At 47.7% G+C, this 13123-nt stretch overlaps 1 protein-coding gene across 2 annotated transcripts in view; it reads left to right on the top strand.

The window, feature by feature from the left end:
* Positions 1 to 13123, top strand: part of LOC143331960 (protein jagged-2-like) — a 47380-nt gene that overhangs the window by 18797 nt on the left and 15460 nt on the right. For both annotated transcript variants that reach the window (XM_076749136.1, XM_076749133.1), the window contains exons 4-9: positions 4061 to 4321; positions 4898 to 4958; positions 10789 to 10919; positions 11498 to 11617; positions 11732 to 11845; positions 12071 to 12184. In XM_076749136.1, coding sequence (XP_076605251.1) covers positions 4061 to 4321; positions 4898 to 4958; positions 10789 to 10919; positions 11498 to 11617; positions 11732 to 11845; positions 12071 to 12184 — 801 coding nt within the window. The remainder of the gene's footprint in view (positions 1 to 4060; positions 4322 to 4897; positions 4959 to 10788; positions 10920 to 11497; positions 11618 to 11731; positions 11846 to 12070; positions 12185 to 13123) is intronic.

Raw genomic sequence — 13123 nt, 5'->3', positions numbered from 1 at the left:
AGATTAGCTCTGGACATCGTAATGACGACCAAAGTCGCCCAAACAACAAACACAATGGCGTCACGATAATGGTTATAATAGTGGCGGATTACAGATCGGTGGCTGAAGGTGAGGACACGAGGCAGCTTCCTGCGCTGCGTTACAGCTCTGCTGCTGCAGCCTTGTGCGAACAGGTCTGGGCAGCAGGTTGGAGAGGCCCCAGGAAAAAGACGGCTTTGTGAAGACTGTTTATGCTTCAGGAAGCCACCGCCTGTTTGGAAACAAAGCCGAAGTGGCAGGAGAAAAGAGGACGGGGCTGTTGTTGGCTCTGTGGGCTGCTGGGTTGTTGGCTGGTGCCGAGCTTCCAGATACACTGATACTGAGAAAGATGTGCTGATAACAGAGAACATCTGGACCGGAGAATCTTCCCCTGAAGAAAACCAGGGTTAAATGAGTTCCTGCCGCCCCAGACGCTCACTAGACCACCAAACGTGGATTAATCCACCGCTGAAAATAGTCCCTGACAAACGCACCATTTCCTCCTGTGTGAGTAACGTTAGCTAAAGTCTACAGACCAGCTGCTTTAGCTAATGATTTAGCCTCCTTCAAATCTGAAATTAAGTATATTTGTGGGCTATTTTTAAGAATTTGGTCTTCTGTAGGAACCGATGGGCTTGTGGACGAGAGCTGAAGACCGGACGTATTGATAGACGAACTAAGACTTTTTTTTTTTTTTTTTTTGTCTGACAATAAGAAAAACATAAAATATGCAGTTTATTTAGTTAAGTGGAGGTATCAGAAAGTGTGTTTGGAAAGAGCTGCCCAGCCCCACGGCAGATATCGATTCATGTCTCGTGACCACAAACTAACAACTTAAAACTTTACAGCGTTGGAAAAGTAAAGTGGTAGCCTGCTCACGCCGTATAATGATGAAGATTGATGTGAGCAATGAAAATGAGATAATTTGCATCTTTACTGAAGTGGGAGTGTGTGCTGTATGCTGCAGCACAAAGATTCATTATAAGGTTTTGGCACGGCAGTTGAAAGTTGAGTAACTGCAATTTCTTGTGCCGTATAATTTCCATTACGCTTTCTGAAGCGTCTCGATGCTTTTAACTCCACCCGGCTGGAGCGTCAAGCTGGGCAAAACAAAGACTCTTTAACCTCAAACAGGCACCGTTTGGTGTAACTGCTGAGAGTTTATGCTCATAACCTCCAATGAGGGGTCACAAGAAAGACAGACAGCCCTTTAATATTTAGATTATTATGAATATTAAGTCCACTTCTGTTGACTGATGGACATTTATCATCACTTCTGTCATTTTATAGATTTTCATTCACTGGAAACAGATGGATTGGAGAAAAGTTGCAGTGAGAACTGGGAGTTACAGCTCAATATTTCTTTGGTGCGGACAAGATTTTGGCAAGCGGCGAGTGGCGAAAGCTGCCGTTGAACGTCTGATTGGATTTGTGCTCTTGTTCAGTTAATCTGTGATCAGATTGTTCCTGATTTATGTAAAAATGGAGCCAGTTTTACACCAGTTTGAGCACCGTGCACCTCTCTGACAGGTGAGGTCAGGTGAGGGGTCTGATGAGGTCACTCCAGTTCAAAGATCACTGCTGTTACAGGCCACAAGCTGCAAGGAGGTCAAAGGTCAAAGCAAAAGCGATGCAGCCTCCTAACAGAACACTCCAGTGAGCAGCAGCTCGATGCCTGTACCTGAAAACTGACAGCCAGTCACGCTTTGTTTGTGAGATGGATCTTCACACGCACAGTCGTGTTGCTCTCGACTCGATCAGCTGCTCGGATCTGAAGCCCCTCGTTGTTTATGTAAGCCGGTTTTATATGGCCCACTCTCTCCTGCTCTCCCTAGTAACAACGGCCTCTCTTAGCGCGTCTCCTCCAGTACGGAGAGAGCTCATGATTGGTCTATATTTTTATATCTAATTGCTGGAGATGAACAGCAGTGAGTGAGTGCCTGCCTGGGTGTTTCAGGTGGTGGGTGTGGGACTGAAATCTGTGGCAGTGTGTTAGCTCGCAGAGAGACTCAGTAAATCAGGACAGCGTGAAAATGGATTCTTTGTGGCTTTTTCGCTCTTTTTCTACAGTGTCAAACTTCAGCAGTTATGATGATGATGTTTAAATATACGACGGGGTGTTTGCTTTTATTGTAGGGTTATAAATGTCGTGAAAGTGAATCCAACCCTTCACACCTGGAGGGCAAGAATGATTTAAAGGTTGAAGTTCAGACTTCGTTTAGAAAGTCGTCTGTGCGTTAAGCTTAAGTGAAGAGATTTAACAGCACCTCATCATACAAAATACACAGAACAGGCTGATTGTCAGTGACTCCCAAACAATATATATGGACTGCTGGAGGGTATCAGCGACAGACGTACCAGAACTTTATCGTACCAGAACTTTGTGGTCAGTTAACGTTGTGACACAGTCGCAGTTTGCTTTGTTCAGGCTTGATTAGGTTGAGGAAAGGATCATTGTTTGGGTTTGAAAAGCTCCTGTTACGTAAGTTAAAATAAGTTAGCGTTGACTTTCGGTTTCAGACGGGACATTAATGGCGGTCTTCTGGGTGAAGGTCCAGCGAACTTCTCGTGGATGTCGCCGTGAGTCGGTTCTCTAACGTAATTCCACTTGTGCTACATACACAAAGTGTAGAAGAAAAAGCTTTTTTTAAGCAAGTTTAACGAAAAAACAGAAAATCAATCCTGTTCAGTGTAAAGCACGTATCTCCAGTTCCGGGTCACTTGTCTCGGCTCAGGACGAGCTGACATGGTCACACAGGACACGAATGAAAGTGAAAGGTTTAAAGTCAAACCTGGTTGTCAGAATGGAGCTGATCATGGCTCCTGCACCGGTCTCATGTCCTGTTAAGGGACTAAAACCTTTAACTCGGGCTGTCGGTGCCCTGTGAGCGGCGAGGATGACTTCTTCCTTCCAGCTCTGTCTTGTCCGGGTCACACCGGGCTCTGCGAGCAGCAAAGCCTGCTGGGTCACGGTTCTTCTGTTCCTTGAGAACAAGCTAAAGGGCCTTTCCTATGTCGCCCTTCCTCGTCTGTTCCCGTCTCTTATTATTTCCGGCCTGGCTCCGATGAAGTTGGGGCTGGATATCCTGAGAGGGGGGAGGGGGGACAGAGAAGCATTTCACCGAGCAGGAAAACTGAAAAAGCGTTTTGGTTATCAAGCCCTCGCAGACCTCGCTCCTACACCCTCTGTTTGTGCTCGCTTAATTTTCCTATTCTTCCCCCGTTTTCCTCTTCTGTTTTTTCTTCTTCCACATTCTTGGTGGAACAGAGTGAAGTTTGACCGGAGGTTACACCTTCCCTCTGATGTGTGCTAGCAGCAGGCATTCTTCGAAGCCTCGTGCACCATCTTATCTCGCTGAACACCAGGTTGTTGGGTCAAATCCCAGAATCTGCCCTGCTCCTTGGAATGTCATTCACAATTTTTGTTGTTTGGACTCTCATATCTAACTGACCCAAATACTTAACCTGTCTAGTTTTTACTGTTTTATTTTTCTGTCTAAAAGCCCAAAAGCATGATGGGTGACTGTCCACTGATAGCTTAGCCACCGTAGCTAGCACTGCGTGGCAGGTCAGAGCGGTACTGGTCATCTTTTTAGTCTTTCCAAAACAAAAAACAGCAAAATGCTAAAAGCTGATTTAACAGTGTGTTTTTCTGCCCTCCTGTTAGCTGCAAACATGAGCATAGCCAGCTAACTAGCATAATACATCGCTAGTAACACTATTGTACTGATGTTTCCAAGGCTTCATTAGCCAGCTACTTTATTTTGTGGTGTTAACAGATTACATCCCCCGATGGTCCTGGATGCTAGACGTTAGCCGTTCTGTCCGACTCTTCATAGGATGTTGTTAAGTTTACACTTGCTAAACTAACTGTTTAGGCAAGCTAACAGTTCCAAAACAAGCCAGTTGAAAACATTAAGTCAGCCATAGACGGTGTGTTCAGACAACTCATGGAGCTAACGTTAGCTAAATTAGCTCGCTAGCTGCAGCTGATAAAATCCACCTTTGCCTGAACATGCTGACTCGTCTGTCTTCTGTCCAGATGACGAGCTGCTGATCGAACGCAGCATCCACAAAGGGATGATCAACCCCGGCGAGGAGAAGCAGACGGTGGAGTACAAAAGCCTGATCGCCAGGCTCGAGTACACCATCCGCGTACGCTGCGACGAACACTACTACGGCAGCAAGTGCAACAAGGTTTGCCGTCCCCGCGACGACTACTTTGGCCACTACGTGTGCGACCAGTTCGGGAACAGAGAGTGTATGGAGGGCTGGACGAACCTCACGCTCAGCTGCAAAACAGGTACAGAGAACACATCGATCGCACTGCGAACACACGCAGTGACACACAGACCGGAGGGTGATGGTGTTCATAAGAGTCCTCAGTATCACGTTAACTGACAGAGGACAGTGAAGTGGAACCAGATCAGTCAAAAATATAAATAATGACATCAATAAACTTTCATTAAACAATATTTCTTTCCAAATTTCTTTATTTTGCTCTAATTCTATCTTTTAATAGCTCAAATCAGCTAAAAACTAAGCATCATTAACACGTCTGTGCTGACGGACTGTAGTTTTCTCAGTTTTCACCTCCTCAGCTGCCTTTTTGGAAAAACTTTGGAGGGTCATTGAAGTTCATGTCAAGTGTCACTTTGCAAGAATCCGGAGAATGCTTGGAAACTCATCACTCCTGGAGACACCTTCAGTTTTCCGACAGCGACTCCATTGTTACAACACACATGATTCTCTGCCTTTTCACAAACAGGGAAACGCAGGAAATTAGATTTTAATGATTTTAACATCTGCAAAACGAGAAGCGATTTGATGCTCGCAGACGTTGAACTGACTGAAATGTGTCTCTTTTCTTTCCCGATAGCCATCTGCAAACAAGGATGCAGCGTGGAGCACGGGACGTGCAGCGTGCCGGGGGAGTGCAAGTGAGTCCCCTCCCCCGTTTTTCATTTTTATTTGTTTGCTGGGCTGTTTTCACCTTTCGGCGCGGCTGTCAGCTGATGTAAAATATGCTTCTGTTTGGATGGAAACCCCCCTCAGAGTTTAATGAGGATAACAGTGGTGACACAACAGAGCGATGAGGCGGCGGCGGCGGCGGTGGCGGTGGGCGGGGGGGGGGGGTTGTTGATAACATACCAAGCAGCCTAACCTCTTACCTCCCCCCATCCTAGTTCTGTGAAGTGCCCCCCATCCCTCCACCTCCATCCCTCAGCTCCACTCTGATCCAGAAGCCATTGTTCTGCTTCCTGTTCTAAAGCTGGCCTGCTCCTGCCCGCGCACACACACACGCACACACACACACACACACACAGATAGACAGGCCTGTTTTTTTTGCTATTTGTTTCCTCCTCCAGCAGCAGAGAGGCACTGTGCCCCCCTCTGATGTCTGCAGCCCACATCACCTCTTCCTATGCTGGGCCTTGTTATGGCTGCCACTCGCCTGCTGGGAAGTGTGGATTCCACCCAATGAGCTGCAAGCAGGCAGGGGCGCAGGGAGACGAGCATAGGAGGGCTCGGGGGGGGGGGGGGGGGCGTCTAACCATTAAACACATAAGATAAAAAAATCCAGCTGACGTTCAGGGCACTTTCACACCTGTAGGTCTGAACTAAGGGGAATGAAAGCACTGCGACGGACTGACAGGTAACTCGGTTTGGGTGGCCGTCATCCTGCATCGTCAGCATCAATCCAGAGGAAATCCAACCAAAACCAAGTTTACTCTGGTGTCTGACAGCAGGTCACATGGCTCTTCACTGTGTGTTCATGTTCAGTCAAGAGTAAGTAAGTGACGACAAACAGGATGAAACAGTGGCGTCACGTCGTGATGTTTCACTCACTGTCTGAAGAGAAGCTGCCAAATCTCATGACGTAGGACGACGAGCACAAAGCCACTCTGTTTCAACTCCTGATCTTCACTCGGATTTCACGTCTGGCTTTGCAGATAGTTCAGGTTTTATGTGCAGCGGTTTGGAGGCTTTCGCCTATAAAACTTGTGCTGCCACATCAGGGTAATGGAGCTGAACTCAGTATTTGTGGTTCACAGCGTTGATAAATTACTTCTGGAAAATTTGACAGTAATTTTTATGTCTTGTAACAGAGTCCTGCTTTGCTCTGACCTCCCTCCAAACAGTTTGCTTTGTGCAGAAGAAGCAGCAGCTCCGGTGAAAACTTTGAGCACCGCAAAGGAAATGCCGCGGCGGTGGTCAATTAGCTTCCTTTAACGAACACCATTTCCAGGCCGGTGGAGCTGCAGCTGAAATGCTAGTGGAGATCATCGTTATTTCCTGACTCCCGTGCACCAGGAGTTCGCGCTGTAAAGAGGACAGTCGTGCACAAACTGCACGACGGCTGCACAGTCGACTTTGAGCGTTTTAAAAAAGGCTGACCAGGCGATTGTTCCAGCAGTTATGTGAACAGGAGAGGAGGCAGCGCAGAGAAATTTAGATTTGATTACATGTGGAACTGAGCTGTGCATTTAGACACAGTGCAGCACGAGAGCTTTAAAAAGCCAAACACCACACACACACACACACACACACACACACACACACACACTGTGGCAAGTATTTGGAAACAGGAGGAGAGGGGAGGGAGGTGGCAGAGGGGAGGGAGGTGAGGGTTTTACACCGAGGCAGGTTTGATTTAGTTAAGATCTCATAAAAAAGAAACGAAGCTGACATTTCTCATTGGAAATGGCCGGAGGATTTGAAGAGAAGAACACCCTGGAATGTGCCTCAACATGTGATTTGGAGCTTCATCGCAATCAGGGGCGCGCTCGCACACACACACACACACACACACACACACACACACACACACACACACAGTGCTGAGAAAGAGGCTGAGAAGACGATGGATAACATTCAGCAGGAGGGAATAAAAAGCTTTTTTGTTCTTGATTTAAAGGCTTCGCTGCACCTTAATCCTCACTGACACATTAAAATCATCAGTGTAAACACGCGGCTGTTAGCTTCAGAGTCAGTTAGCACCCAGACGCAATGACACATCGTAATGAAGGCATCGCAACAGGAAGTAAAAAAAAACACGAAGGAGGAAAGTTTATCAGAATACATTTTCCTGATGATGATGAGGTTTCACGTCGAGGCATCTTATTCCGTGAAGCTTCGGCCTCATTTCCCTTTAAGGTTATAATTTGAATTAATTAACTGTCGGCTCAGTCATTTCTGCTTTATTTTGAAAGGTCAAGCCTCTGAGAAAATAATCGTCTTTTTTGGAGCTTTTATGTGCGTTCCATCGTCATCATCAGCAGATGGAGTTTCCTCCCCCTCCTCCATGGAGATGGCTAAGCTGTCAACATGTGACTTAAGTATCAAACTTATGTCAGTTAGTCAGACGTGGGGGGCAGGCTATTAGCACGTTTAGCACCGACCCCACAGACGGGTGGGCGTCTGTGGGGTCGGGTGTGGGCTGGTTGAAAGCGTCAGAAAAAGGTTGCACATGGACTTTAAGTTAAGATTATTTGAAATGAGACATAAGTGGAACTGAAGTCAGAAGAAGTGACGGAAAGACGCGAAGTGAGAAGAGAAGAAGAAGCAGCAGCAGCAGAGAGTGAAGAGTTAAACAGAGAGAAGCACAGAGGAGAGAGAGAAACGGGAAAAAGGCGTCTCAGGCTGGCAGAGGAAAACTAAAAATGTGTGTTTGGTATCTCGTTTCTTACACACAGCGCATTCACAACCTACGCTCCCTCATGTGACACTACTAAACATGTAGCTAGGCAACAGCGGGCTAAGTCCGTCCGCTGGATTTGGGCGCGAGGCTCGCCTGTAAATAATTCAGCGCGCACACACACACACACACACACACACAAACACACTCACACACACACACACACCCCTCTACCTCCACCTCTGCCCACCGTCCCGTCCTCTGGGTGTGGTTTGTCTGAGGGGCAGCAGCCGAGCGGGGGTTGTGGGCAGGCGGGATATTTTCGGCTCCGGTTGGCCCCCGCGGCCCCTTCCATTGATGGGACGGCAGCAGCCCGACGACGGGGCTTGTGGGTAATGCCACCCTTGGCCTGCGGCTGCTCGAAACCATTTCCCCTGGTCTCCCACACTGCAGCCAGACAGACTGTCCACGCTGCCGCCGCCACTGCACGGCTGACAGTGTGCAGGGCACGGCCGCCGACCGCAGGCGGACAACACCACGAACTGTAGTAAACAGTACACAGCACTGTCTCACACACACACACACACACACACACGCACACACATAACTGGGCTTCACTCACAGAACAGTATCAGATTAAAGTTTCTGCAGTCGTGCCTGCAGTTAAAAGCGTTTCAGCTTACAAACTGTGCATGAAACACGTCCCCGGCTGCGTTTTTAGTACGTGAATCTTTGATGATCTGTATCTGATAAGTGACCAGGATTCGCCACGATAGGAGTGTTAAAGGTGCCAAATCCTAAAAACATACATACATTAGAGGCACAGACTCATTTCTCAGCTTTGCGTATGTTTCAGCCCCTTTAAAGGGCCACTTCATTACTTTTGTGCTGAAGAAATCGTCCTGTTATGTAACTGCTGACAGTGGTTTCTGTGGTTAACCGTTCACCTTCATTGTTCTCAGAAAGATATTTGAACACACTGACTCACAAAAGCAAACAGACAAAACAAGTTCTGCAATTTGGATGAATTGAACGTTTGAAATGAAATTTGCATCAGCTCTGCGTATCTTTTGCATAGAAAATATCTGAACTGACGCCGTTAGCGCTGGACGGCTGACGGATGGATTGTTGTGAAGTTTGCTGCAGATATTTAGGGACCCTGGAGGATCAATTTTAATGATTTTCCATTCACATTACATCAAGTAGCATTTCAAAATGTGATATTTCACAGTGCTTCAGTCATAAACATGACACTCCCATCAGCCTCGTCACTGTTAGCATGCTGTTAGCATTTGGAGCTGCTAGCATGGCTGCGTACTCTTGTTTTGATTGTGCAGATGCGACATCAGAGTCTTTTCTAGAACTCCTTTTTTAAATTGAACTGAAGAAGACAAAGTTGTCAAATGTAAGAGGTTTAAAGTCTAAAACTGGTCAAATCTTGATTTAAAAGAGGAATTGAAGACGTGTAGAAATCTGCTCAGACGCTGTCCTCAGCCAGCCGCTTCCAGCTCAGCACACCGCAGTGTATCACTGCTGGTCAGAGAAGTGTTTGGTCGGCATCCATTTTGAAGTGTTTGAGAGCCGGAGCGGAGGGTGGTGCTGGTGGTGGAGGGGGGGTGGGTCGCTCCCTAAAATAGCCCTGACGGGAGAAATGACAGGACAGGTGGGGCAAGGTTACCGCTGGCCTTGGAATAACAGAGTGCTGCCATAAACCAACAGATTAGCTAACCCTTCGCTGGCCTCCCCTTCGAGACGACTAACCCTCGTTCCACAAACCCGCCGCTCATTCCAAGTTTGACCTCGGCCGAGCTCGCGACGCAGGAAGAGGGCTGAGATGACACGTGACACGACCAGCAGCAAAAAACGCCTTCGAAGCAACTCGATTTCTCTCTGATTGTGTTTACTGAAAAGTGTTGAAGCAGCTGCTCCATCACAACATTTCTGATCATCACTTGATCATTGAAGTCATTTGTTAAACAAAACTTTTTCTGCTTCCAGCTTCTCCAACATGACGATTTGCTGCTTTATGTCATATTAATTTTGGTTTTGAGCATTATTGGCCAAAAAAATGCAGCTTAAAGATCTTCAACCTTGGATCTTGGAACTTGTGATGGACGTATTTGACATTCTTTTTGACATTTTTAAAAGAAAAGATGAAAAAATGAATGGAAATAATGGCAATAATCAGCAGCTGCAGCTCTATGTAAAAACATTGCAGCCTGTTTGCTTTGCAGATCACTGAAGTGTTTTCGAAAAGCTTCAGTTTCCGTGATTCTGGTGCAGAAATCCGCCTCATTCTGTCTCTGTCTGAAAGATTTCATCAATTTTTACCGCAAAAACTGGATTAAAAAAGTTTTTTGGGACTGAAATGATTTGAAAGCAACAATTTGAGAAAAGATAAATGAGCTTGAATGCTTGCATGTGTTGTAAGCAGCGTGATCACACACACACACACACACACACACACACACACACACACACACACACACACACACACACTCTCTTTGCTGAGGAATGTCCCCTGGCGCTGTGTGTCCTAAGATTAGGAGCTGCAGCAAACGTGTCATTCACCTTGATGAAGACGTTCTTCTGGCAAATGACTGCGGTGACGCTCGGCTGCGTCTCAATCAGCTCTCTGCCGTGTTTTCTCAAGCTCTCTGCTCAACATGTGTCCTCCATGAGGACTCCTCCCCGTCACACATGAGCCTGAAAGCATTTCCCTTTTTCTGTTTACCAGGGGACGTCTAACTGGCACGTCGCCCGACATCAAGCGCTCTTCTGTGTTTTCACACATTGTAAAAGTATTAAATTACTTGTTTGTTATCGCTACGTAACTATCACTGTTTTTCATGCCCCCCCCGCCCCCCCACCCTGCGTTATTAAGTGCATCTGTGCGCCTGATATTCCCTCAGGCTGGAGCTGTAAATACGAACACATTCTCAGTGTGCTTGTGAAATGAGAGGCTCTTAATTTACTGAAAAAACCCACTGAGCCACTGTTGCACCCGCTGAACTCTGCTCCCCCTTTTTGGCTGAAGTTAATGCAACAATAAAGGAATAATCAAACGCACATTAAAGTGCCAGTCCTCGTCCAGGTGAGCGCACTGACAGTCCTCCCGCTGTGTGCTGCAGGTGTAACTACGGCTGGCAGGGGCCCCTCTGCGACGAGTGCCTGCCGTACCCCGGCTGCGTTCACGGTACCTGCAGCGAGCCCTGGCAGTGCACCTGTGAGAAGAACTGGGGAGGTCTGCTCTGCGACAAAGGTCAGATCTCCAAATAACGTCTTTATATCTTATTCCTCTGCACCACAATTACACGACGAAGCAAAGCAGCATCCAAGAGATTCATCTCCTGGTGCAAAGTCAAAGGCAGCTGCTCTTTAGCTCCATGTCTGTTGAATTTTGCATGTGATTTTCCAGAACATGCTGTAGAATTTAAGATTTTTTACTTCAGTGTCTTCATGCTGTGTGGAAATGAATGGAAACCAGTGGTCACCGTGAATGACAGCACACTCAAACCTACAGTGTGATTTCAAGAGTTACTGTGAACTACATAGATTTCCAGTAAAGTGGGCTAAAACATGCAGAATCATCGTCCTTTAAAGCTTGACCACCACATGAGGACACCGTGTGATTGGTCAAGAGGCAGGAAACGAAAGTAGAAATTACATTTTCAACATATTCTAAACATACTCTGACATTGTGCTCCTCCTAACCCACAATCAATGCCTATTGTGTGTAGAGCTGTGTCTCATTTGTTAACTGTGTGTTTTACATGGACACACACACACACACACACACACACACACACTCTCACACACTCACACACTCTTGCTCTGCAGATCTGAACTACTGTGGGACCAACCGGCCCTGTAAGAACGGAGGGACGTGCATGAACACAGAGCCGGACGAGTACAACTGCGCCTGTCCGGACGGCTACTCTGGCAAGAACTGCGAGATCGGTGGGTCTCTAAATCAAACGCACCTCAAACCAGAATCCAGGTGTTTGTTCCAGGTGACATTCAGGGCAAAGTTCTGAGGATTAATCCTGCTTTTCTCTGCATTTTCCTCTCTAGCCGAGCACGCCTGTGTGTCCAACCCCTGCGCCAACGGAGGGACGTGCCACGAAGTCCCATCAGGCTTTGAGTGTCACTGTCCGGCGGGCTGGTCCGGGCCGACCTGTGCTAAAGGTGACCACCCCCACAGATCAGACGAATCACTGAGATCTTTACGCTTTCTTTTCCAAACAGCCGTTCATGTCATGTGCTGCCGTTGAGGACAAAAGGTTCTGTCCTCAGGAGTTTGTTCTCTGGTTATCGTCGTCTGTTGGAGGTCGCCTTCTGCTGTGTCGGTGGTTTGAGATCAGCACCTTTGGAGGACTCTGGATGATTGAGTTTTTCTCGTTTGTGTTTCAGACACAGATGAATGTGCCTCCAGCCCCTGTGCTCAGGGCGGAACCTGCATCGACATGGAGAACGGCTTCGAGTGCCTCTGCCCTCCACAGTGGACGGGCAAGTCCTGCCAGATAGGTACGTCTCCCTGAACCAGGGATAGTAACATCAGATGCCTTTCAGGTGTCGAATTGGCTCATAAATGTGGTTTGTTGGAGCGTCTTGGAGGGAAAGCTGTGAATGTTTTGGTCAAGTTGTTTCTAAACTTGAAAGCGTTGCATGCTGGATGACGTTTTGCTGTGATGGCGCCGGCGTGTTTCTGCGTGTGTTGCATCCACAGTGAATGCCCTCCGTACAGAGTCATTGCAGGAGTCCCGTTTGCTTGCAGAGTCACAGCATATCTGACTGTTTGTGTATCCTGCCGCGTCGTTTAACCAGTCGTATTTCTGCCGGACGGCCACTAATTTCAACTGAGTGTGTGTGTGTGTGTTTTTGTATAATGGAGACGCACGCTGGGCATCATCTGCAACTCGAGCCAGGTGACTTGAGTAAAGCTAAAAATAACCTCCCGCCTGGCAACTGCTAGCCTTGGGACCAAATATACTCTGCTGGGGGGTTATCTTTGGCTCCAGACTGGGCGTAACAGGGGAGTATGTACACTACGGTGAGGCGGCGCCCCGGCATAGCGGAGCCCTCACCCCCTTCGCCTTCAGCCAGGAAACACTTTATAACCTGTAAACATGCGCGGGGAGGGTTATGGGTTCTGTTATTCTCAGAGCGCTTCCCCTTTCAGGGAGCTGGGTGGTACCTGGGAGAGAGCGAGCTGAGGAGGGGGGGCCGTGGTCGTGAGGAGGGTTGGGTTTTTGGGAAGGGGTTGGGAGTGTTTAGTTTCAGCAGGCCAACAGGTGCCGCTCACCTCCTGGGAGTAGTATTAATGCACTGTGTCGGTTTATAGTGAGCGCGGCGGCACGGCGGGGGCGGCGATGGCTGCCTCTGAAACTGACCACTTGGAATGCCGCAGGTTGGCCTTCGGGGAATGCAATAGAGAGACATTAACCCTGAGGGAGGGGGTGAGGA

This window comes from Chaetodon auriga, chromosome 14 (genome assembly GCF_051107435.1).
Source record: "Chaetodon auriga isolate fChaAug3 chromosome 14, fChaAug3.hap1, whole genome shotgun sequence".
NCBI lineage: Eukaryota > Metazoa > Chordata > Actinopteri > Chaetodontiformes > Chaetodontidae > Chaetodon > Chaetodon auriga.
This window is presented reverse-complemented; position numbering and strand designations above follow the sequence as displayed.